The 27552-nt window shown below is 46.6% G+C and overlaps 1 protein-coding gene across 1 annotated transcript; it reads right to left on the reverse strand.

Moving 5' to 3' along the window:
* GET3 (guided entry of tail-anchored proteins factor 3, ATPase) lies at positions 1 to 27350 on the reverse strand (the record flags this gene model as incomplete). The annotated part of the gene is made up of 2 exons (XM_086950638.1): positions 27064 to 27350; positions 1 to 148 (listed from the first exon to the last, which is right to left on the reverse strand). Coding segments are annotated over exons 1-2 (291 nt in total), but the record flags the coding sequence as incomplete, so codon positions are not given.
* Between the last annotated feature and the right edge of the window lie 202 nt (positions 27351 to 27552).

Below are 27552 nucleotides of genomic sequence, written 5' to 3' on the forward strand. Positions count from 1 at the left end.
CATTGCAAAGAGGTTGTCATAGCCTTTCACTTTGGTGGGCACCTTGGAAAACTTCTGATCGAAGGCATCAGAGATGTTATGGGCTGGATCAGTGGAAATAATAAGCACACTCTCCCGTACCTTGGACAGCTGGACAGCCAAGCTGCAACTGTGAACAAAAAGAGGTGGGCATGTTAAGAGTAGAAAATACAAAGGTGGGCATGGAAGGATCAGAACAAAGACATCGGGAAGCAAGATAGGAGAGCAGACAATACAAACTTGGAACTTGAAGGGTAGACTGTGGGTGTCAATAGGGCAAAGGTGAAAGAACTGGCTATAGGGGTTAAGAGACAGAGACAAGAGACAGGGCTAGCACATGAGGGGTAGAGACAGGCATATGAACAACACAGATATTGGGTACGTCATGGGCTGAAATGGGGAAAAGAAATTGGAAGTCACGCAACAGAAGCAGGCGCCTCATGAATGCAAAAATGTTATTTCTTCTAAAAAAAACACGTTCTTAAGTCCAAAAGGTTTCTTCTTTATTAGGTGGTTATGTTCAAGGAACAAGCACATGACATATGATGACTCTCCAGGAGGACTACGGTTATAACCTTTCTCCTCTGGAGTATTTTCCCCAAATATTCCTCTGCTTATGTCTAATGGTATGTGCCTCTCTCCCTGAGTTCATGGAACTTTGGTTCCTCCCTAGAACCTCAGGGAGTGTGCTTTAGAATTTTGATGACGTTCTTTGGCTGAGGAAGTCGGGCACTGCTGTTGGCAATCTCGGTTACTGAATAAACCCACGTTTGAACTTCTCTACGCTTCTGGCATTTATGACTACAATTGGCGACGATTGAGGACTGCTGCGCAGGGAGCAGCTGAGATTCCCACCCCTGTCAACATTGCCAGTCCATTCAGCTCACCCCCTTTTGGGCTACCAATCATTTAAAATATTTTTTAGTGGGGATTACATTTTGTTTTAAGAACAGATCACAAATCTCTTGTACCAATTTTTTCTATAAAAGACAGAGAAAACCACACCCAGAATAAGTAATGGCTGATATCTTTTCAATGTTTTAATTTTAACCCCTTCCACGCTCATGACGAGCTGGGCTCGTCATGGCGTAGCCTCCTCGCACGCTGATGACGAGCCCAGCTTGTCATGTAAAGTGCGATTCCCAATAGTTCAGCATGCGAGCAAAATAACGCTAGCGCGCATGAGGTTAAGGTAGAGTATGTACCAGGCATCAAAAATCATGTAGCAGACTTGCTTTTTCGTCTTTCCATTGATCAAAAGAAGGAGGATTTTGAACAAGATTGATGTTTTGTAAGTTGTTATTCCCGCCATTTTAAAAGGGGGTTGGGAAAGTCATATGATGCTACCTTAAAGCTGGTCAGTGAAAATATTTATAAGGGGTGGCCCAGGAGATGTGGAGACCTCCTGTGGAGATACAACCATACTGTAATGTCAATGAAGAGCTGTCCATAGATGGTAATAACATTCTGAAATCAGACAAAGGTATTCCCCTCATGAGGGCCATTTAGGTAGGAACCTTACTAAAAGCAAACTTCGGTCTGTATATTTGTTCCCCTACATGGATACTGTGGTAGAAGAGTTAGTGAACGAATGTCATGCTTGTGGTCTCGGCGACAAGTCAAAAAGCATGAGGAAAACGCCATTGGAACTAGTGGAAATTCCCATTAAAGCCTGGGATAAAATAGGTTTTTATATAATTGGGCCCGCACAAATATCAGGTTTGCATACGAGATTCATTTTAGTGTTGGTTGATTACTTTTCTAAATGGATTACTGTAACATTTGTCAATAAGGTGGACACTAAAACAATCATAGGAGTTCTTTCCCAAGTATTTACCAATGAAGGAATTTCTCACACCCTTATCACAGACAATGGTGTCCAAATAAAGTCAGAAGAAATGAAGAAGTTTCTAGTCAGTCTGGCTATTAAGAACATCTCTACTCCTCTTTATTGCCCTCGTGCAAATGGGTTAGTGGAGCGTTTTAACTGAATGATCAATGATAATTTACAATTGGCCATGGTTTCTTCTAAGCCAATAATTCAAACTATTAAAGATATGTTGTGGTCTTATCACATCATACCGAACAGTGTGACAGGCTATTCTCCATTTTGTTTAATGAGAGGCCGCAAACCAGGTTCAAAATTAACTCCCAATTGGTTGTTTGAAAACAACTCATTTGAATGGAATAGGCAAGAGGCCAGAGAGAAAATGTGGGCTCATTAAAAGAAGTATAAGCAAGACTATGATGACAAATGGGGTGTCAAAAAAGTCAATGGAAGGTGGGACAATGGATCCCAATAAAAAAACCTAACACAAACTAGAACAAATACAATAAATACTATGGTCCTGAAAGAATAAAAGAAGTTGGAAAAAATGTGGTTACAATGGCAGATGGACGCTTGTGGAGCATAGATAGATTGGTTCCACTTTTTGAACAAAATATCACTACAAGAGTGATCACAATGTTTATGTTCAGCCCACCATGGGTGAGGTCAGACCAAGCAAAAGGAAAATATGTTCTCCCAAGAGGCACAAAGACTTTGAATTGAAATCATTTGGTCTTTTTTGTTCTTTTCTGTACAAGGATATTGGTAATCCATTTTCCACTCTTCGTTTTTTTTTGTATTGCTTTTTTGCACTGTTGCTCAATATGTTGTTTCCCCTTTGTTTTTCCGCTGCTCAATTGTTTGGTAAGGGAGATGTGTTATAACCTTTCTCCTCTGGTGTATTTTCCCCAAATACTCTTCTGCGTATGTCCAATGTTATGTGCTGCTATCCCTGAGTTCATGGAAATTTGGTTCCCCCCTAGAACCTCAGGGAGTGCGCTTTAAAATGTTGATGACTGTCTTTGCCTGAGGAAGTCGGACACGGTTGTTGGGAATCTCTGTTACTGAATAAACCCACGTTTGAACTCCTCTATGTTTCTAGCATTTATTACTTCAACTACCCTTCCTTACTAGACCACTCAGTGGCTAGCAAGGGGGGGGCGGTCCTCCCCTGCGGCGCCCCTCCTTACATGCGGCAAACGCAGGAATCGCCAGCATCACCCCCCCTCCCATCTTCAAAATGGCCACAGGGAAGCAAAGGCAGGGGCCACCACAGGCGGCCAAGTGGCTACCAACGCCACTGAGACTTCTACACTTACTCTAAATGCATGCATGTCACAAATTTGTGAAGTATGCACTGTCCATCAAAAGCATTGTAATGGTACGAACTGAGTGCACACACAAATATTACGAAGGCCTACTGTGGTGCCTAAACAGAGAATGTTTGTACAATGTAGAGACAGAAGATGTGGAGGAATTTGACATTTCTCCCCTTCTTTTGCAGATTTTATCTTCTTCACTGTCATTGCTCATCGTTTGAGTATGTGATGCAAGGTGCCACTCGTGCTCACATACCTTTGCAGACAGGCAGGCTATGTGAGCAAAAGAAAGGGAGACTGCGTGCATGAGTGCTACATCTGTAACTAATAATTCAGCCCCTCACTGTTCCAGTGTGCCCGATTCTATGGCAGGACCGGAGGCTTCTGATTATGCTTCTCAATCTTTACTAGAAGCTCACAGCAGCCAATGAAAATGCTTGCTTTTCATTCAAGTAAAACGTTAAACTGCATATCCCATCATGCTTTACACATAACCACGCCCCCTTAGTCCATAAGAGGCCTCAGCCTGCCGCCATCTTCCTCTTTCTTTGCTGCTCACAGAGCTAAGTGCACCTTGTTTACTCCCTCTGTGTTTATATCTGCTGAGTTGCACATGTTTATGTTAGGGTGACCAACTGGCATGGGTGCAAATTCAGGACGGTGAGTGTAAAAATTCAGGACAAAGGGTCGAAATTCAGGACACAAATTCAGGAATTCAGGACAGGAGGTCAAAATTCAGGACAAACTTCAGGACAATTGGATACGTTTTACAGACACATCAGAGGTCGCGCAATAGTATATAAGTAAGCCCAGCCATATCCAAACATATTCAACAATTTGCAAACCTATCCACCATGCATCCTTCCATCTATCATTTCACTCATCCATCCCGCCATCCACCCTTTCACTCATCCATCCATTATCCATCCATCCACGCTTTCACCTTATCCATCTGTACACTCATCCATCCACTCTTCCACCCATCCATCCATTCACTCATCCATCCAGCCATTTACCCTTTCACCCATCCAGCCATCCTTTCACTTACTCATCCATCCAATCACCCTTCACCAATTCACCCTTTTAGTCATCCATCCATCCTCCCTTTCTCTCTCCATCAACCCTTTCACTTAGCCATCCTTCCTTCCATCCATCCACCCACTCATCCATCTACTAATCCACTCATGAATCCATCCATTCACCCTATGACTCACCCATCCTTTCTCTCATCCATTTATCCTTTCACTCCTTCATTCATCTATTTATCCTTTTGTCCATCTACCCTCCCTTTCACTCACTCATCCATCCTTGCATCCACCCTTTCACTCATTCGTCCATCCGTTCATCCTTGCATTTATCAATTCATCAACCCATCCATCATGTCACTCATCCATCCACCCACTCACTCACTCATCATCCAATTTTTCACTCATCCATGCTTTCACTCACCCATCCACCCTTTCACCCATCCAGCTACCCTTCCACCTATACATCCAGCTATTTCCCTTTTCTCTCTTCCATCCTTCCACTCACTCATCAATCCATCCATCCTCTCTCATTATCCATCTATTCAATCTTTCATTCATCCATTCACCCTTTCACTAATTCATCCAGCCATCCACCCATCCCTTCACTTACTCACTCGCCCACCTTTTCATATTAATTTTGAGCTGAGCCTTTTTGACAAGAGGCCCATCAAGAACTCCACCTGCGCTGTATGAGCCATTCCAGGACTGGGACAGAAGCCACCCAGGGCAGAGACAGGATCCACCACCGGGGGGGGGGGGGGGGGGGGGGGGGGGACAGGAGCCATCACAGGCGGCGGGGGGGGGGGGAAGAGCCATCACTGGGGCGGGGAAGGAGCCATCACAGGAGGGGGAACAGGATCCACCAGGGTGGGCACAGGGGTGGGCATGCAGTATTCTAGTATAATCTTGGTCTCTTTCAGGGTGGGGTAGGGCTCCTCACTGCCTCCTGGTCAAGACAACGAGAAATCAGGCTCTTTCCAAAATGTTAGTTTTGCCATCCCTCACTGTGATGTACAGTACTTACAGGAGGTACTCCAGGAGACTGATTGTCCTCCATACTTTGTTAATCTGTGTGGGTGCGATTGTGCCATTTCTTTATTTTATTAAATTAAGACTGCATGTTTGAAGAACGGAGGTTTGTTCACAATGTAGTGACAATATTTAAGCTCTGTGAAGAGAACCAGTGCTGCGCGTAATCAGGGCCGGTTCTAGGGTGTTTGGGGCCCTGGGCTGAAAGGAAATGTGTGAAGCCCCCCTAATTGGCAGAGACATGACGCATTCAGGGCTGTTTGCATCTGAATAGATGCCCCTGCTCCTGAAGCTGCAGCCCCTCCCTCTCAGTCACCTTCAAGCACCTCTTAATGGGTCATCAAGGGCTGAAGGTGTGAGGGTTGCCATCCCGCTGTGCCTCTCGAATAATGCTAGTTTCTGAGCTTTGAAACAGAGTCAATAAGGGAGGTGGGTGAAAGCTGTGCCGGCTGGCTGTAGGGTAGTGCGACCGGTGCCTAGGGTTAAAATTACGGACAAATGGCGTCCGTTAAAGAATCCTTCACGGACAACGGACAGACGGCCGAAATTACGGACTGTCCGTGAAATTTACGGACGGTTGGTCACCCTGGTTTATGTATGGTTGTTATCTAATTGGCACTGTTATACATATGGTATGCTGAGGTTGTTACCTCTTCAGGGGGAGTAGCGGTGCTTCGGCGGAGCACCTCTGTGCCCGTCGTTCTGTGGATCGATTCGTCTTGTGGCAAGAGCGCGCTTCATAGGCGCGAGGGTAGCGTCGGTCGTTGACCGGAGGCAGACGGACGCCTTTAACTTGCGCATTGAGCCTGCTTGATCCCGGTGTTTCCCCATAGTGTTCGCGCGTCTAGCGCATGCGCAGACGGCTTCCCTGATCGCCGCTGACGCTCATACAGGCCGGGTGGCTCTCGGCCGCGACGGGCGCCCAAAGCGCGCTGAATTGGGCTAGTTTCTGGTAGGATTCAGTCGCGCTTGGGCTGCACGTCGGGCGCGAACCGCGTTTTTAGTTTCAATTGCGCTTTTGCGACCGGAGTGTTAGGAAGGGTCCCTCTGCCTTAGTGATCGCCTGGTGAGGTTGTAAAATACTGGAAAAGGCCGATTTAGAGCGCGCACACGCTCAAGGTATTGCAGTGGCCTGGGTCTCTGGCCCGCCTTGACTACAGCTTTGCTGAGGGGGTTGAAGGTGGTGAAAGTTTAGTGTGCTGAGTGGGCTGACCCCCCCCCCCCCCCTGACCCTCCTTGTACCTGGTTTGTGTGACCACAGTCTAGAGTAAAATTCCTAGTACATCAGAATGTCTGAAGAGCAGTTTAATGAGGGGTACTATGAGGAGGAGGAATTTGGGACCAGGCAGACGGCTGCCTTGGAGGACAACCTTGTTAGTGCTTTGGACGCTTCGGTCCAGTCCTCAGTTAACAGGGCGATGGAGACTACTGTCCCACAGACAGTGCAACAGGCACTGGCCTCAGCCCTTCGTCCTATACGACGACAACTAGAAGGTTTTGCCAAGAGACATGGCTTTATCAAACCTCAGAAGAAGAAGAGCGAGGCGTCCACCTCGGGTCCTCCTTCAGGGGACACTGCCACTTGGCCTCACACGCAGGCCTTAGCTACCTTGCCGGACACGGCGGACCATTCTTACGCAGGGGGCAAGGCCACAGCTAAGCGTAGGGTCCATGATACGGATACGGACACGGACACTGGTACAAACACAGATACGGACACCGACACCTCAGAAGATCGCAACCCTCCAAAGAAGGCAAAGGTGGCGCAGCCCAAGAGCCTCGCGCCGGAACATACACCTTTCACCTTTGACCCATTGGAAATAGTACACCCCAGATCGCAAGACTGGATGCCGCCTTCGGCGGTCACGGCTTATATTCATGATAATTTACGTAAGGGCTTCCCTAGGGATGTGAGAAATCGTTTGCGGTCAGAGTGCCCTAGACCAGAAATCCCAAATCAGGTGGCGGAAACGCCGGAGATAGACCCCAACCTTCTCACCTTTCTAAAGAAGTTCACTAAGGACCCGAAGAGGGGTTTGGACAGGGCCTGGAAGGGGTGTCAGGACAAAATGCTGGATGCCATCGGCCCCTTGGCAAAGATCCTAGAGATGGCCTTTGTAGCCAAGGAGACCTCGGTCATCATAAATCCTGACGTGCTAGCTGGATGGGCCCAGAGAGCCATATGTTTTTTGGGCAACGCAAACTGCGCCGTCTCGGCAGAGAGAAGAAAATCTTTGCTCATGAAGATGGACTCGAATTTAACAGAGCTCGCTGACGCAGAGCAGGGACCCCTTGCAGAAGGTCTTTTTGGTGACAAGTTCGTCAAGGACGTCTCCAAATATGTAGGTACCTTTACGGCATTGGACAAGGCCCAGTCGGGCATCAAACGCGCTCTCAACCAGGGTGTTTTTCACAGGGCCGGACGAGGCGGGGGTCGCTCGTCAGGCCGAGGAGGTCCTCCTGGCCCCCACAGAGGCGACTTCGGAAAGGGCAGAAATGACTTTGACTCAACACGAGGAGGGACCTTCTACCCCTCCCGTAGGAGGTTCAGCATAAAACAGATACTAAACTGGAGATGGCCGGGGGAAGTTCAAGCACCAACAGAGTTCAGGTGAGACTTTCAGATACTTCCCTTCTTCCTCTGGGGGGTCGGACCCGGCACTGCCTGGGGCGGTGGGAGGACCTTATACAGGACGCTTGGGTCTTACAGACAGTTCAGGGTTTTCACTTGGAGTTTTACTCACGTCCTGTTCAGGCAAGCGTACCCCCAATTCTCAATTTTTCCCAACTAGAGGCCAGTTTTATAGACGAAGAGATTGCGGCCTTGCTGCAGAAGCGCGCGATTGCACCAAGTATTCGCAGCCCTCACGGTTTCTGCAGCAACATTTTTGTTATTCAGAAAAAAGGGGGTGGAAACAGACTAGTTTTAAATCTCAGGGACTTCAATCAATTCCTGACGTACAACCATTTCAAGATGGAGGGCATCCATCTTTTAACGGACCTGCTGCAGGTGGGAGATTGGATGGTCCGGCTGGACCTGAAAGATGCGTATCTCTCTATTCCGATTTTTCCCCGCATCGCAGGTTTCTTCAGTTCAAATGGAGAGACCGATGGTACGAATATTTGATTCTGCCTTTCGGGCTCTCCTCGGCTCCTTGGTGCTTCACCAAGGTGATGAAGCCGGTAGTAGCGTATCTCCGAGAGCGTTGTATTCGTCTGATCATATACCTCGACGACATACTGATAGTGGACCAGTGTCAGCAGACTCTCTTGCGGCACCTCCAGCTGACCACGACTATTTTGCAGGATCTGGGTTTTGTTATAAACACCAGGAAGTCGGTCATGGTTCCCTCACAAGTTATAGATTTTCTAGGTTTCACGGTGAATTCGGTGATAGCCCAGTTGTGCCTTCCGAAGGACAAACTTCGGGATCTGAAGAAAGAGATCCGGAAACTGCTAAGCAGCCAGTCTGTCTCCCTGAGAGCACTGGCGAGAATGGTCGGAATTCTAGCGTCTTCAGTCCAGGCGATTTTCCCGGGCCCGCTTCATTACAGGGCCCTGCAACAGTTGAAGATCAGACATCTTCAGAAGGGTCTATCGTATTCAGACAGCATTCCCCTCACGCAAGAGGTGAGGACAGAGTTGCAATGGTGGTTGGGACACGTCGACGCTTGGAATGGCCGAGCGATCTTCGGTTCCCTCCCGGAAATCACGATAGAGTCCGACGCCAGCCGATGGGGCTGGGGCGCGCGTTGTGGAGACATCTCCACAGGAGGACGATGGTCCCCGGAGGAGCTTTCTCTTCATATCAATTGTCTGGAACTGCTGGCGGGGTCGTTCGCGGTGAGAACGTTATCCCCACAGCAGACATCCTGCTGTATCCTCCTGCGTCTGGACAATATTTCGGCGGTGAGGTACATCAACAAGTTGGGAGGCACAAGGTCGTCCATGCTTGTGCAAATAGCCAAAGATTTTTGGCATTACTGCCTCCGCAACCAGATCTCGGTCATTGCGGAATATCTCCCGGGTCAGTCCAATCAGGTAGCGGACTGGAACTCGAGGTACCTCAGGGACTTCAGCGACTGGAAGTTGCTCCCGAGGATGTTCGAGTGGCTGGAGAGCATTTGGGGTCCGTTCGAGACGGACTTATTTGCGTCGAGGCTGACCTACCAGATCCCTCGATTTTTCAGTTGGAGACCGGATCCGTTGGCTCAGGCGACGGACGCTTTTCTCCAGGACTGGTCAGTGGGGGTTCACTATGCGTTTCCCCCCTTCCTGCTGATCCCCAGAGCGATGTCACAGGTAATCAGACAGAACGCGGAAGTGGTCATGGTGACACCTTGGTGGACGTCCCAATCTTGGTTCCCCAAGCTGATGCAGTGGAGCTGCGACCTACCCAGACTCCTCCCGGAGTCGACAATGCTGTTGCTGGGCCCTCATCAGGAGAGGCATCCCTTGATAATGGAGGGCAGGCTTCGGTTGATGGCCTGGAGGCTTTCAGGCAACAGTGGCAAGTGCCAGGAATTTCGAGCAGGGCTGCAGATTTCATCAAGCAGGCCTGGGCTCCTTCCACGAGGAAGCGATACTCCTCGGCCTGGAAAGGTTGGGTGGATTGGTGCGTGGAACGACATTTGGATCCCGTGGGGGCCGGCTTACCCCATGTGCTAAACTTCCTGACGGATAAGGCGTCGCAGGGCCTGGCCTATCGGTCGGTCAACAATTTCAGATCTGCCATCTCAGCGGGCCATGTTCAGCTGGATGGTAGGCCAATTGGTATGCACCCTGTCGTGTGCAAATTGTTGAAGGGTATTAGGGTAGAAAATCCCCCTAAACCTAAATATTCTGGTTTGTGGGATGTTAAGCGAGTTTTAGACCTATTTGACAAATGGCCAGCTAACCCGTCCCTTTCCAGAAAACAGCTGTCAGCCAAGCTGGCCATGTTGCTTTGCCTTTCGGCGTGCAGGAGGTCATCGGACGTGCGCGCGCTGGACATAACAGGTAGAGTATTTACTCCGGAAGGAGTTTCTTTTCAGATTTTTAGGCGTACTAAAACATTGTCTACACATGTGTCTTATAATGCATTTCAGGAGAATGAAAAGTTATGTGTCGTTCAATGTCTAAAGACTTGTGAGGAATGTACTGCGGCAGTTAGGCCTCAGGGCTGTTCGCAGCTTTTGATAGCCTTACAAAAGCCATTCAAAGCAGTGGCTGCGGCCACCATTGCCAGATGGCTTCGTTTTGTGATGGAAGAAGCGGGCATTGATATCACCATGTTGGTGCGCATTCTGTCAGGGGTGCTATGGCATCGAAATCGTTCATGTTGGGCTCCAGCATTCATGATATTATGCATTGTGCAGATTGGTCGTCAGAATCGACCTTCAAAACGTTTTATTATAAGTCGGTGGGGGATATTACCTCTGTTGTTTTCAATAAGCGTTAAACGTGCATAATCAGAAGCCTCCGGTCCTGCCATAGAATCACAAATTTGCTAGCATTCGCGACAAGAATTTGCAATTCTATTAAGGACACGGAGGCGAGGATTATCCCACCCGGCATTGTATATGAAGTTATAAATGCTTGCCCACCCAGATGGTTATGGTGGTTACGGTCTCTTATCCTTTCTTTCAGGTTCTGATAAAAAGAGTGACTGAGCCTCAAAGATTGCCAGGATGGTTCGCCTGAGGTTGTTCTTCTTCCCGTTAGAAGTGTTCTGGAGTTTTCCAAAGTTCGGTTGGAGCTGTTCACCGCAAGAAAGAGGAAGATGGCGGTAGGCTGAGGCCTCTTATGGACTAAGGGGGCGTGGTTATGTGTAAAGCATGATGGGATATGCAGTTTAACGTTTTACTTGAATGAAAAGCAAGCATTTTCATTGGCTGCTGTGAGCTTCTAGTAAAGATTGAGAAGCATAATCCTCGCCTCCGTGTCCTTAATAGAATTGCAAATTCTTGTAGCGAATGCTAGCAAATTTGTGATCCTTGTAATCTGTCAGACCTGCTCTGCCAATAGAACACTAGTAACAACGCTATCCGACCCAAGCTTCTCACCCACTCTGCTGCCACAGAGTTCTGCATCCGGAAAGGAGAAATGTCCAAAGCAGAGCAGAATGCGTACAGGACTTTAGTGTCACAAGGCAGGCAGAAGGAGGGGGGCTGGCACAACCTGCAAAGGGGCCAGCCCAGGAAGAGATGCACCAGAATCGTTGTTGAATCGCATTCTCCAATTTATCGAAAGTGCTCCCCTAACAAGAGTTGCTCCTCTCTTGAAGGTATGGTTTGGGCAATTGAATAATTCCTTTCTAGCCACCAGGCAGAACACACAATCCGGCGAGGAGAGCCTTTCTGCTGCACCATGCAAGCATTCCTGAATCCATCCGATGCTACTGCTACCACCATCTTTAGGGAGGGGTATCGAACTTGTTGCATAAAGATAACCTTTGACATTAGGTGCCTGTCCAAAGACGGGGTGACACCTGTAATCTCTTTACAGTGCGGTTTTGAAAGTCTATAGTGTTCATACCGTGTTTTTTTAAAGGCTTGCTACGAAAATAGATGTGCATTTAATACTATTAGTAGTAGTAGTTTATTTCCATCAATAGCATGATCATACATAAAAATATCCTCATAATGCATACAAATGCATATTAAATCATAAAAATCAATTAAAAAGTAAGACAACATCTTCATATTCCTTCACATGCATAATTCAATTTGAGCTTGAAGCATACAATTAAGGAGTACACAACAGTTTCATATTCCCTAAACTTATTCTAATATAGCAATATAATAAAAGCTTAAAAAAATACTTTTTAAATCATGTAACATTAAAATTAGATAAGAGGAAGAAAGGGGAGAAAAGACCAGAGCTATCAGGTCAAGTCACAGACATCAGATGGCATTACCGGCCGTCAATGGTGCATTGATACTTGCTTCTCCAGTAGCAGTCAAACCCTTAAGACATGGGTTTATTCCGGTTTTAGACCTTCGCCACCATGCGTAAAGCAAGTATAGCCACCTCGTTTTATCTGATGTAAAAACATGCTGGGCATCTATGGGGCGTGAAAAAGACAGCACCTGACAGGCCGGAATAGTTCAGGTTTTCCTCAAATTAGCGTAAAACGGACAAAAGATTATGAAGTGCTCTAATGTTTCATGTCTAGCATTGCACGAGGGGCACAGAAAGGTTACAGGCACATTCTTCCAATTACATTTCATTGCATTCAATGGGAGTGCATGTGGAATCAATAAACTCCCAATACCTCTTTAACTGGGACCCCATTCTTTTAGTAATAGATTTCGGATTATCTCACACTAATCCCAATCCCAATTTATAGAACCATTGCCATATTTTTTTAACCCCTTCGCTGCTGCGGCGGCGGCGGCTATTCTGCCGCAGCACTAAGGGGGAGGCGGGGTTGAGCGGCGGTCCCGTGCTCGTGACGGAACCGCTCCGTCAAGGCTTGCGGGTGAGCTGTGCTTGTGAAGGAACGGTTCCTTCACGGCCCCGCCCGCTATTTAGAACGTCAGCGCAGGTAGAGAATTTGCGCCGCACAGGTGCGGCGAGTGGGCCGTGACGGAACCGTTCCGTCACCAGCACAGCCGACCCGAGGCTCGTGACGAAACCGTTCCGTCACGAGCATGGGAGGGGTTAAAACCAGACCAAGCGCCCTGTATGACTATGGAGCGCAAATAATTCCTCTATTGCCTCCTTTACAGGGATCTGTATCTTGTTTTTCCAAAGTCTGATCCAAAACATAAGCATCTTTAAGACAGCTGAATGGACAATAGACCTTCGCGCAAGGTCTAGGCGCAGGGGTACTAATGGAATATTCCTTTGTAGGTTTAAAATTGCATGTAGAAATTACTTTTCTGCTACTTCTAGTAGGTTCAATTGTTCCAGCCGCCACAGTTCGGCCCCATATAAGTCTGCACCCCTCCTTTTAGCCTGATGTAATTCTAAGATTGGTGTAATTGGGCGAAAAGGAGAACTTTTAACTTTCTTTACTATAGCACTGTCTGCATGTTGCAATGAAAGCAGACGCTTCTGAATTTGGGGAGTCCATGTAAAATTCTCACTAATTCAGACTCCCAAATAGTCAAAAGCCTTAACCTGATCTAGGCACTGTGCATCTAGCCTCAATTTCCCCTTATATGACTTGTATAGATTAAAAACCATAGACTTCGTTTTTGAACAGTTGATTTCTAAACCCCGTTCTTTACAGGCATTTGCAAACTTGGTTAAAACTTTTTGGATGCCCATTGGGGTTTTAGAAATGAGCAACGTATCTATCGTCTGCAAATAAAAGACAAGGGATTTTCTTGTTCACAAATTTTGGTAGACCTTCTCCACTGTCATAAAAGATCTTTTATAAGCCCATTCATGCATAATGTGAACAAAGTTTGTGCTAAGACGCAACGCTGGCGCACCCCCTTCAGAACAGGGATGCTGTTAATCAGCCTACCATCTGAGTTCCAACTTCCACCTAACTTTAGCGTAATTTCCAAAGTGCAGCCGAGCCAGGAGTTGGAGCATTCCCCCAGGAAAACCGAGATCCCTTAGGGCAACCCAGAGCTTGGTGCGATCTATAGAGTCAAGTGCAGTTTTAAGGTCAACAAACACGACATATACGTGGCCCTTCACATTAGTTACCTCCTTCCAGATAAGCAGTAATAACCAAAAAAAACTGGTCTAAGGTACTCGTGGACGTTCTACAACCAAAGTATCATTCACATGCTGCCGTTTAGAAAATTTGCAAGGTTCACACACTAATTGCTTATTATGTCATAAACGTGATACGGTGAGCAAATAAAGGCTATAATTTGCATCCTGACCTCCAAAAAAGGTATGAGTCTACCTCCTGTTTACTGGCTTACATGAGACTAGCTTAGGCAGTGGGAAAGATACTGTGTACTTCTTAGATGTAGCAATGCATGAAAACAACAGGGTTTAGTTCCAAGGGGTCACTTGATGAAAGGGCATGATGTGTCTGTTTGGAGGCATGCCTAAATTACGGAATTTGTATCTGGCAAAGAGACACACTCCCAGCCACCAGCCAAGAGAAGAGTTATTGTATACTGGATTAGGGCCTACTTCTCATTAATGGAAGATAACATGATATAAACTGACATTGCACAATACAAAATTCTAGGTATTTTGTTAACTTTCTACTTCTAATTGACCGCAATAATGTGTCAATAACAGTCACAATTAGTTGTGTTTTGTGCTAGTCTGTAATAAAGACTTCTAGCGACAGCTTTGTTGAATTCAGCCACTACATTCTGAACATATAATGATGGTGTTTCAATTTAATTCTCTTTACAGTGCAATTGATTTAATAATAGTTTGTTTCTTAGCTTATTAGTAGGGAAACACAGGAAGTACAAATATATCTTTGCAAAACTCCTTGCAGGCTTGGTAGCAATCTCTGTTCTGATCCGCACACCATGAGTTTGTCTAAGGGCTGGAGGGCCTTTTTATGCCATGCAGCTAGAAGCTTCATGCTCTCTCGCAGATCGTCTTAGAGTGCATCAGCCAAAAGTCGACACAGGCCCTGGAGTCATGGTCCGACCCCAGGCACTAAAGACAGACCAAATGGAGATCAGACACAGACATCTAGCTGTGACATTCTCCACAAGGTTTAAAACCCATAGGTTTGTTAAGAGACATGTTCCTAGCACAATGGGAGCAATTACTCAAAAAAAGTTGACAACAATATCTTAAAAAGTTGGTCAAAAAACGACAGAGGTAGACATCTCCGGATCTACATGGTTGGCTTGTTAACTTTCTATTTCCAATTCATTTTGAAGACGACGTCGGTAAGATCAGCTCTGTGACAGGGCCCAAGATCTCCCCTTGGATCGGGACCGCGAACAACACTGGGCTTTCTTATGCCGCGCCACTAGGTGCTTCAACACAAGATTGTGGTGCAGGGATTATTCTTATGGCATAGCCCCAAGAATATTTGAAATAATGATAGACCCTCATGGTGGGACCCGGTTTAGATTTGAAACTATACCCCCATGCAGTCCTTGCTCCCTGAAGGTCCATAATACAGTATAGCAATATAATGAAGGTGGTTAAAATATAGGTGTGAGTTGCCAAAATGAGAATCACTATTTTTATATCCCATCAGTCATGAGCCCCAATGTATATGTAATATAGGTTTAAAATACTGAATAGGAGGAATAGGAGCCTAGGAATGTTATTATTTTTTTAGAGTCTGAATGTAAATATGTAGTGGTGTCGGAAGAGAGGTCTTGGAAGATGGGAGGTATTTGTTTTTAGAATAAATGTTTTAAATATTTTTTAACTATTGTTTCGTAATTGCATTTACATAGCGCTTACTACCCCCAACGAGGCGTCGCAGGGCTTTTTTGGCGAGTAGCACGCTACTCCAAAACTTCGTGATAATTTTTTAAAGAGTGTAACTTTTTGTTATATCAGGGCTCGAAAAATCCACTTGCATTGTCGAGCAAGATTTAATCAGGACGAGCTATTTGTAGGGACTACTGGTCAAAGGGCAAGCTGAAAATCCTTTAACTTCTGTCACAGAACAAAAAGTAAATGTAGGAAGATAAACTGACTTTTGACCTCTGCCTCTGAAAGCAGAGCAAATGTGACAATATAACTAGATTTAAAGGCATCTTTATTACTCGCCTACAGAGCAGAAAGAGCAATAAAAATGCCTTTACATTTTGGCACATTTGCTAGCTTTCAGAGACAGAGGTCAAAAGTAATTTTGTCTTCCTACATTTATTTTTCTTTCTGTGACTGAAGTTAGAGGATTTTGTAAAATGAACTGTATGACAATTGAACTGTGCAAAGCATGTTAAATGAAAGGCTGTAAGATATCAGGTTTTTTTCTAATACAGCACTGAAATAGCTAAGTGAACTGTTCAAACATATTTCACTAGTTATGAAGACCCGTTTTTAGGTCAAGCATACATCACTGTGCTGTCGCTTAGCGAACTGTTGTGTATGCTTTAACAGTTGAACTCCACCCATTCCTTGCCAATTGCGTTGGTCTTGGTTGGCGTCCTTTAAAAATACTTGCTTTCCAATGGGCAATCCGTCTTTGTCCCTCCTTCTCATTTCTGGTTTTCTCCATGCAGCACCGACAAAGTACTACATCATTACACTTTACATGTTTATTTATCCGTTTGGGGACTACTTTTCTTCTTCATGTGTTTCCGTGCTTTACGTCTGCCGCACTTATTCATCCCAACATATGGCGTATGTACTGAATAGTTTTTTTCCCCTCGTGTTGTCAAAGTTTCCCTGCTCCTGACCCACCCCATGTCCCCCCTTTTCGTTTTCGCCACCTTCCAACATCTGGGCAGTTGGAGAACGGAGGCAACCTCATGGCACGCACTCCTGCTGCTTTACAGTGAAGCGCATCAGTTTGTGACTCAAGCATGCCCACATCACTGAATGTGTGTATTTCTTTTGGGTAAGCTTTCGCACTCAAGCGACACGTTTCCTATGCAGAATCTACTTTAAAATCAGAAGATAATGCTATGTATTTGCACAACTTTTTTTGCGCACGCTTGCACCACAGACTACTCAAATGCACAGTGTTTGTCAAATTTGGAGCACCAGAAAAACCTGCGTTGTATCCACCTCTGCCACTTAACCAGACCTCCGCCAGGAAGATTCCAGCTTTGCTCCTTGCAGGGCCCCGGTAAAGGAGCTCACGCAGGCTGCAGGATACATTTCAAAGTGACTTCTGGAAGTTTGAGTGTTGTTGTGGTGCTGCAGCGGTGCCTGGGCAAGATGGTGGCCAAGCAGGAGGGGGTGACCAGTGTACTACTCCCCCCCCCCCCCCACACTTTCACGTCCGTGCTGCCTGCTCTATTGTGGTCACCTTCATTCCCTCTCAAATTCAGTGTGTGGGTTTCTGTTCTGACAGTTGCCGAGGCCCAATGCCCTTAGGAGCCGGGGAAGTTCATCCAGGAATGTTTATTGTTTGTGGCATCCCCAGTGCTGGCAAACATGGATCCGGAGCATGTGATAATCATCTCTGGCATGTAGTTCTTGAACTTACGAACCGCTGGTTTTTTTGGGCCGGTTTCATGCGATTTGCAGAGTGGGGGGAAGGTGGGGTCAGGGCTTTTATCAGCTCCAGAGGGCATGGGCCGTCTCTTGGAATAATAAGTTTACATTAAGTTGTTGGGAGGATGAGGGGGGCTTACCACAGCCCCGGGAAACTTAGGCCGGCATCGTTGTTGTGAGCAGGGCAGCCTAGTACACAAGATTTCAGTCCGCCTCGGATCAATGGGTTTTCCGATGGACTGTTTGCCCAGTTAGCATTGCTTTCTTGTGAACGGGACACGCCCCCTACCTCGCCTAAACCACCACTTCCCTCAAGGTCCAGGGCCTCGCCATCCGATCCTCCGGCATCCCTAGCAACCCGGACTCCACCCTTCTCTCCTTCTTTGCAGGACTCAATCACGACGAACGGAAAACCGGAAGGACTCCCGAGTAACCCCAGAAGTCCCTCCCCCTACTTGGAGGCGGAACACGGAAAAGCCGGAAACGAAGACGGCAGTTCGTTCAACGAGTTGGAATCATGGCAGGAGACAGCTTGCGGTGATCCTGAGAAGAAGGACGGTGACGAGGAAGAAGACGAGGAAGTCTGGACCGAGGACTGGTGGAGTCCGGTGGAGGACGCTGGAGAGCGGCCGCAACTCGCGGGAGAGTTGCGGCGGGGCACGTGAGTAACGACCCCTTTCTATATCACAAGTGTAAATAGCAGTAGCGTAAACAGTCACGTCCTCACTTTTGCACCTAACACTGTATATATTGTATAGTACCTGTTCTCCGTCACGGACACAACTGTAAAAACTCCCCGCACTTGTTCACCACTCCATCACCCATCTCCCCTCCTATTCTTCCTCTTTCCCCCTCTTGACCCGTCCCCTAGCTTCCTCACGGTCTGTTCATACCCCGCACCCCTGGTGAAGGTATTCGGTACCAACGCATCTTAAACCAGTCGGACTAACAGCCCTTTCTCTTTCTCTCCTTCCCATACCTCCGAGGAACCATCATCCCAGTGACCGGCCAACTAGACCTGGTGGACGAAGCCCCAACCGAGGTCCTGTCAAGAATCAGCCCTCTTCAAGGAACCATAGTGTCGAACTCTGGCCGAGCATCGCATCACATTTCTTTACAATCCTTCCAAAATAGAATGCACCTCGAGGCCAATGTAACTTTTTTTCAGGGAATTCTGGACCTTAAACGGTTTATTTTTCATGGGTGATGAGAAGCCACTCAAACCATGTTGAGCAAGAATGATTATGCCAGATTGCAGAGAATAAATCTGACTTGCAATCTTGCAAGCAAGGAATTGTTGGAGAGTTTGTCATGAGATCAGTAGCCTTTAGCTCAATTTTCGTTGGAAGTAAGTTATCAAAAATACTTTGCTTCAGGAGACTTTTGCTATTAAAATATGAAGTGTAGTCTGGATTCCTTTCAAGGTTAAAATGTGCATTAGCTTTTCTACTCTTTGCCTAGTGTGCAACGGAATCAGTTTTTTTTCCACATCTAGAAAGATTTCATTGATCAATCATATTGATTTGGCATTCCCTTTCTGTTGAAAAATGTCCTAATTTCCTTCTAGAAAAGTAACTAGACACAGCGCATTCTTCAGTTTAAAACATGAAAGATTGCAAACATATAACCCATGCTCCTGTATTGTTCAAAAGACCAAATGTTGCTTCAGTAGTACTGCGTGGAATGAGTATTCACACTTATCTAATAGCGCGCCCACTTGCGTTGTGCACATCTATAAGACTGTTAACACACAATGGCTGAGGGGTCAGTTATAGGTCTTTCCCAGAAGCACCCAATCAGCATTCACACATCACATGAGCTGCATTTGTACTGCTTCTATAATAAGGAATGGGCCACCGTATTTGCATGTGGGCAAAACAGATAGACAGACCTGATATGTGCGATATATGCTGCCCTTCTGTAGATTAGTCGTTTAGCTACTGTTGGAGACACGTACATGACCACTCTCAACTCATTCTTTCATCACCCTAACTGTATAGTTATCTGAATCAGTCTAAGAGCAACATTAAGAGCCAGGCATTTATTGTTAATTTGTCCAAGTGTGTCATCGGCATTACGCCTAAATGGTAAATTAAAACAAAATACACACCATGTCATGGTGCATTTGCACGTGTATGTAATGAAACATAAACCCCGATGTGCCAGTCGCCTCGCTTGCTGCCAGCCACTTTCCTGAAGTTTGCAAGTTAACATAACCATAGTTTTACTGTTCAGTTGCTATAAAAGCTTATGTTCTTGTGTGCACTTTCTTTCTTTAATTAATCACTCCACTGCAAACAAAAAAACAAATAAAAAACATTGCCACTAACTATGCAAGTAGCTCCAACTCCAACAAATGCGAGACCTAGTGCATTGCCATGGTTTGTTGCAATTCTGTGGTGAAAAAAATATTTGTATAAGATAAAAACAAATTCGAACCCATTACTTGTGCAAATGTTAAATATTTTTGCTGAAACCCAATTACCAAACATTGTTTATGAGCTAATCTGTAAATGACAGTGCACTACTACATTATGCTTTAGTAATATATTTATGAAAAGTGAGTTTTTAAACCTGAACTGTGAATTATTACAGCTTCTACCCAGATGACAACGCTATTAGTGAGATAAGAGGCAAGCCAGGGATCATGTGTAACCTATAGATGGACTTGATTCTTGTTATATATGGAGCAAACATTTAGTCTAGTAAATAAAAAGAGGTTTTTTGAACAGCAGAAAGAGTGCATATTTGAAGGTGCTCGCTTATGTGATAATAAGGAAAATGGCAGCTCCACAAGATAAAATATTTGCCTACGATCACACAATTTCAGACCAGTTCACTGGTCAAGTACATTACAGTTAGGTTGAGTAGATTATTAAAGTTACTAGACCGGCAGGTCTAGTAAAATTTTTATGATTTTTCGAGCCCGGTATATACATCTCGTTCACTTAATATATAAATAAATGTTGATTAAATGGACGAGAAAACGAAAAAAGATTATTTTCTATATTCACTGTGTAGTCTTGTTGCAAAGTACCAATTACGAAAAGAAGGGTAAACACTGTAACTTTGGGAACCGGAACAAATCAAAGTTAAAATCAAACACCTGTCCCCATGGGGGAGGGGGGGGGGGGAGATGGGTAGTGTTTTGATTTTTATCAGCAAAGTGCACCAGGGTATATGGTTGACTTAAATTGGTACATGGTTTTCTTTTATCTTATTTTGATTATATTGCCAGTCTCGGACAATAAGAGTTAAGTTGGGGTGTCAGTTTTGTAAATTGGATGTTACCGTGAACAGCATACGAGGGCCACAAATCAACCACAAATTCTCTCCTGGTCAATAACAGTGGTAAAAAAAAAAAAAAGGAAGGACAGTATTTCTTGATATATTTCACTGATCGCATTGAAAGATCCAAAAAATCTCCACCCAAATGCCAAATTATGATCCATCTTTGCAATGTCACTGCCCTAATAAATAGAAGCGTCTGTGAACATAGTAGACAAAACATAACATCTAAAGTTCATCAAGTGATCACAGTGGACAAAGATGAAGACTCAACTTTACACCTGTGGAGGCCAGGAACAATTACTGGTGGGTGGCACATATCAAAGAGAAATTTAGCATTAGAAACACAAGATAAAGGCAACATTCTGTGTGACCGACTGGTAAGGGGACAATGCACACATAGTAGTCAGGCTCAGCATGGCAAGGTGTTACAATTTGAGCTAAGTGTAAGAATGTGTGAGATACAAGACTAGGCAAGAATTCAGATACACAATCACAGGTGTAGGCTACTTTCGGAGCCAGCCAATAGACCTTCACAACAACCTCACTATTTGGCTGGTGGGTCCGACATTGCAGCACAACCTATTGCACAGTTGCCTGCAAGTAGAGGAAAACCTAAGAAAGCTAGACAAGGAGGGAGTTATAGAAAAGGTTGAGGGCCTCTGGAAAATAGGTACCCACAATGGTCATCAAAACCAAGCGCTGTCATTGGCAATTTGGTCAAATGGAAGGATGGGATTTAAAAAGAAAAAAAAAATCTCCGGGGTCCGCGTTTCCAAATAGTCTTCAACCTTAGATAGCAGTGATTCCGATGGCACGGTCAAGTGGCTGCTCTTCCCAGAGAGAAATCCTTGTGTTGTGAACCCTGTCCCACTTCAGAATACAGGGCCAGATGCACAAAGAATAGGAATAGCGATTTCCAAATAACGATTTTATCCAAATCGCTATTTGGAAACCTCTAGTGCTTATTTATGAAACTATTTGTTTCATACTTGCAATTCCTAGTGGGTCGCAAATCGACCTATCACATGAATATTAATGAGGTAGATCACAGTTTGAGACCCAATAGGAATGTCTGTCATCACAGTGATGGTGGCCAGCTGAGGTCAGCAATGAATCAATCAATCAATCATATCATTTGTAAAGCGCACTACTCACCCGTGAGGGTCTCAAGACGCTGGGGTGTGGAATGCTGCTACTGCTCGAAAAGCCAGGTCTTGAGGGGTTTTCTGAAGATCAGCAGGACTTGAGTCTGCCGTAGGTGGATGGGGAGGATGTTCCAGGTCTTTGCGGCAAGGTGGGAGAACGATCTGCAGCCTGAGGTCGCTCTTCGGAAGCAGGGGACTGTAGCGAGGGCGAGGTTGGCGGAGCGGAGCTGGCAGGTGGGGGTGTAGAAGCTGAGTCGTCTGTTGATGTACGTTGGGTCCAGTGTTGTGGAGTGGCTTGTGTGCGTGGGTGAGGAGCTTGAAGGTTATCCTCTTGTTGACCGGGAGCCAGTGCAGGTCTCAGGTGGGGTGTGATGTGGCTGCTGCGAGGGATGTTGAGGATCAGGCTTGCAGAGGCGTTCTGGATGCATTGGAGCCATCTCATGAGTTTGGCCGAGGCTCCTGTGTAGAGGGTGTTTCCATAGTCCAACCTACTGCTGACAAGGGCCTGGGTGACTGTTCTTCTTGTTTCAGTGGGGATCCACTTGTAGATCCTACGGAGCATGCAGAGGGTGTTGAAGCAGGAGGAGGAGGAGACAACCTTGACCTGTTTAGTCATGGAGAGGGTGGAGTCGAGGATGACCCCTAGGTTGCGTGCGTGGTCGGTGGGTGTTGGAGCGGTTCCCAGTGCGGTCGGCCACCATGAGTCGTCCCAGGCCAAAGGGCTGGATCCGAGGATGAGGACCTCCATCTTGTCAGATTTCAGCTTCAGTCGGCTGTTCCACATCCATTCAGCAACGGCCTTCATTCCTTCGTGAAGGTTGGTTTTGGCGGTGTGGGGGTCCTTTGTACGGGAGAGTATCAGCTGGGTGTCATCGGCGTAGGAGAGGATGTTGAGGTCTTGCCGATGGGCGAAGTGGGCTATGATTGCCTTTGAATTAAGTTTTTTTTGTTTTCCTTAAAGGAAAACGAGATGCATTTAAACAATAAAAAATGTTTTTCCAACATTCACAAAAGGGAAGGGGTTCAATGGGGGCCCGTCCAGTATGCAAAAAGCCTTAACACCAACTTTGACTTGGTGGTCAAATATCAAGGTTTTGCATCCGCATTTCGGTCACAAAACCTTTATACATTACACTGGAAATCACTATTTGGAATGGACACCCTAAAAATGCCCCTTCCAAATGGCAATTTCAACACGCAAACTGCAATGGGTTTTTGTACATCAGGAAAAACCTTTTTTGCAGTCGCAAATGGAGAGATTTTGCGATTCAGACAATTTGCGCTAATGAAAATGCTTTGAACAAGTGGCCCACATTGTATATTTTCAGTGCATTTAGATAAAGTGGCAAGTGTAGGATACTTCCATAGCTGAAACGTACCCCTAGAGCACTGTGTCATTTGCTGGTTACTGGACAATGTAAGATGTGTGGCAGATACTGAAATTTACTGTTAGTGATTCAAAGCTTAAGACTATGTCCTACAGTTTGGATACCAGTATTGTTCATTTTCTAAACTTGTCTCAAAAGATGCAATAGTGAGCACTCAAGCCATACACCAGTAGGTGGTAAAGGAATTAGAACTAAAATACAGAAGAAAAAGTAATCACACTCGATAGGCTCAACTCTAAGCAAGTTTAATCTTTTAGGATGGCTAGTGGAGTGGGATTAAAAGTTAAACCATAAAGATGTGCTATCTTAACAAGTTTTATGAGGTTTCACAGTGTGCAGTAACTCAGCTACCTTTACTTGACGTATATTTTAGTAAACCCTGCCACATAATTTGGTCCTCCCTTGTTGCATAATTCCAGTGGAACTGATCATATAGTACCTTCAGGAAACACCCTCAACCAGAGGTATTGTCTTATCTTCTTAAGGGCTATATCACTGTATTTCCCAGGTTGGTCACCTCCTCCCTTGCAGGTGAGCTCTTCCACACCAGCAGGCTGTCTCGGACTCCCATTCCACACCTGTCTCCTCATCGGTTTGCTGGTGGTGCTGCACTCAGCTACGGCTGTATAATGTGCCCCCTTCCACGCCACCAAACTTATTTCCACCTTAATGTTCTGGTAGCATTCGCCAGATCTGTAGATTAGGTTAACCAACCCTCCGTAAATTTCACAGACCGCTCGTTATTTGGACATCATGATGTTGTAGATTTCTTTCACGGATGCCATTTGTCCGTAATTCTGCACAGTCCCCCTGAAAGCAGCCGGAGAGTTCTGTAACTCACTGCAGGGGCCCGCTCGTGCTCCTGCTGTGATCAATGGCTTGCAACAGCCCCTCCCCAAACTGGCACTGATGCTATTGGCCCATTATCATTCTGTATGTTGGCCTAATTTTCACAAACAGAATGATAATGGGCCTCTCAGTGCAGTCATAGGGTGACCTCTTTTTACTAGTAAGTTCACTCCACATGACTCCAGCATGCAGTCAGTATTTACTGCTTTATTTTCTTGGAACACCAATCAGAATCTTTTAGAGGAGTCAGTCTCTGACTGTGAGCCAAAGACTGACCTCTCAAAACAATTTTCAATAATCACAGACAGTATTTGCCCTGCTTGGCTCTCATCTTTAAGATGGGACAACCCAGTGCAGTAACCATAAAAATAAATTATGAAGATATGAAATGCCAACCTCAAACAATGGATCAACGACTGCGCCAACACCCTCGCCCCTCTCAAGACCTCCACAACCAACCACACCAACAAGAAAGCCGCCTGGTTCACCGAAGACCTCCGGATCTCCAAGCGCACCTGTCGGAAGCTGGATAAGAAATGGCTCCACGACCGAACACCAGACAGCCACACAGCCCACAAGAGCGCCACCCGCAGACACCACCAACTCATCAGAACCACCAAGAGGACCGCCTTCAACAACTGCCTAGACAACGAACACAACACCAAAGAGCTCTTCAACATCGTGACAGAACTCTCCAACCCCAGCGCCAACACCAACGACATCCCACCATCACAAGACCTGTGCGACTCCCTGGCCACCTTCTTTCATCGCAAGATCGCCGACATCCACTACAGCTTCAAAACCGACACCACCGCACCAACCACCGAGTCCACCACCCCTGAACCCACCAACCGCCTGGTCCCACGTCAGCGATGAAGACACCATCAAAACCATGAACTCCATCCACTCCAGATCCCCTTCCGACCCCTGCCCTCACCAAGTCTTCCACGGAGCCAGCACAACCATTGCGCCCCACCTCCAGAAAACAATCAACAACTCCTTCGATACAGCAACCTTCCCGGAAAGCTGGAAGCACGCCGAGATCAACGCCCTTTTAAAGAAGCCCAAGGCGGACCCCAAAGACCTCAATAACTTCGGGCCCATCTCCCTGCTCCCATTCCCGGCAAAAGTGACAGAGAAGATCGTCAACAAACAGCTAACCTGCTACCTCGAAGACAACAACATCTTGGATCCCTCCCAATCCGGGTTTCACAGCAACCACAGCACCGAGACCGCCCTCATCGCTGCCACTGAAGACGTCAGGATCCTGATGGACAAAGGAGAAACAGCCGCCCTCATCCTCCTGGACCTATCAGTAGCCTTTGACACAGTCTGCCACTGCACCCTAGCAGCACGCCTCCTTGACGCCGGAATTCAAGAGAAGGCCCTGGCCTGGACCACATCCTTCCTCTCCGGCAGAACCCAGAGCGTCCGCCTCCCACCCTTCCAATCAAAAACCGCAGAGATCATCTGCGGCGTCGCACAGGGGTCCTCCCTCAGCCCGACGCTGTTCAATATATACATGGCGCCGCTCGCCCACGTCGCATGACAACATAACCTCAACATCATCTCCTACGCCAACGACACCCAGCAAGACCCCCACACCGCCAAAGCCAACCTCCACAGAGGAATGAAGGCCGTAGCCGACTGGATGAAGGACAGCAGACTGAAGCTGAATTCAGACAAGACGGAGTTCCTCATCCTCGGACCGCCCCATCAGCCTGGGACGACTCCTGGTGGCCCACATCGCTAGGCTCAGCCCCGGAACCCACAGACCACGCACGCAACCTGGGGGTCATCCTCTACTCCACCCTCTCCATGACCAGGCAAGTCAACGCCGTCTCCGCATCCTGCATCAACACCCTCCGAATGCTCCACAGGATCTTCAAGTGGATCCCTCCTGACACGAGAAAAACCATCACCCAAGCCCTCGTCACCAGCAGACTCAACTAGGGAAACGCCCTCTACTCAGGAACAACAACCAAGCTCCTGAAACGATTACAAAGAATCCAGAACGCCTCGGCACGACTGATCCTCAACGCCCCTCGACGCAGCCACATCACACCCCACCTGAGAAGCCTCCACTGGCTCCCCGTCAACAAGGGGATCACCTTCAAACTCCTCATCCACGCACACAAAGCACTACACAACATCGGACCCACATACCTCAACAACCGACTCAGCTTCCACATTCCCACCCGAAGCCTCCACTCAGCCAACCTCGCACTCGCCTCAGTTACTCGTATCCGAAAAGTCACCGCCGGTGGAAGATCCTTCTCCTACCTCGCCGCCAAGACCTTGAACGCCCTCCCTACCAGCCTACGACAGACTCAGGACCTGCTGGCCTTCAGAAAACTCCTCAAGACCTGGCTCTTCGATCAGTAGCGCCCCCCTCCCACCAGCGCCTTGAGACCTTCACGGGTATGTAGCGCGCTTTAGAAATGCAATGATTGATTGATTGACAAAAATACCTGCGCAGTTGCTCAAAGCTGCATGCACACCAAAAAACTGTTAAGTCCATGTTTGTCACAAACTAATTTAAACGTATTTGGTCTTGTACTTATGTTGGTTGTCTATTTACGTACTTATATATTATGGCATGACCTCCTCTGATGTGTCTGTAAAACATACCTTTTGTCCCGAATATTTGTCCTGAATTTTTGTCATGAATTTTAACCCTTAGTCCTGAATTTTCATGCTCACCATTCTGAATTTGCACCCATGCCAGTTGGTCACCATACTGTAGATGTGTCCCTCACCGGCTCGCACGCCTGTCTCCTCCTCCCCCTAAACTAATCTCTACTTCTTTTGCTGCCTGTTTTCTTCCAGTGGTCTCTGTCAAACTTAGAGGCAGTTATATCCTACCAAACATATGGACCTATGGCATACATGTCAAAATTTGGGAAGAGATTTAAAAAAAGTCTAGGAGAATGTATTTTCCCCGTTGATTTCTATTGAAGGAGAGACAATTTCAGGCTAAAGATAAGCAAAATAAAGCCATTTGGGGCTTAAAAACCGGGAGCTGCCCGCCTGACGCGGGGCTATGAGCATGTATGCTATGATGCTTCCGTTTGCTGTTCGGGATACATTCTCTATCAGTCGCCGTTGCATCTCTCTCACCTGCAGGTGGTTTTGCCTACACCACCTTTGCCACCCACAAAAATCCATTTTAGGGAACGTTGGTCAATGATGTTACTCAGTGTGGGCTCCAGGGGCTCCACGTCAGGGGCATCTTCGAACTCATCCTCCAGCGGGGCTGCCATCTTGGGAGTGGCTCACGTGACTACACTGCCATCTTGAGAGGGGCACACGTGATCATGACGAGCCACTGAGGAGTCACTCATGGGTTAAATACGGCCATTTGGTGAAAAGGTGCACCGTGGATTAGCGGATTCGGTCGAAGCCGCAAAGTAAACAGCGGCGGCCATATTAGCAACCAATCTGGCTTTGTGGAGCTGGTTCCGACCAATCACGTGGAGCGAGGTTGTAACTGTGGGCGAGGCTTATCAGAGCATGTTATGATTGGTTCGCAAGAAGTTATGCGGAAATGGATGGCTGTCTATGGCGACCCGGAGGAGAGGCTAGTGGTGTGCGATACATCTTGGCTGT

Source organism: Lissotriton vulgaris, unplaced genomic scaffold (assembly GCF_964263255.1).
Source record: "Lissotriton vulgaris unplaced genomic scaffold, aLisVul1.2 SCAFFOLD_562, whole genome shotgun sequence".
Taxonomy (NCBI): domain Eukaryota; kingdom Metazoa; phylum Chordata; class Amphibia; order Caudata; family Salamandridae; genus Lissotriton; species Lissotriton vulgaris.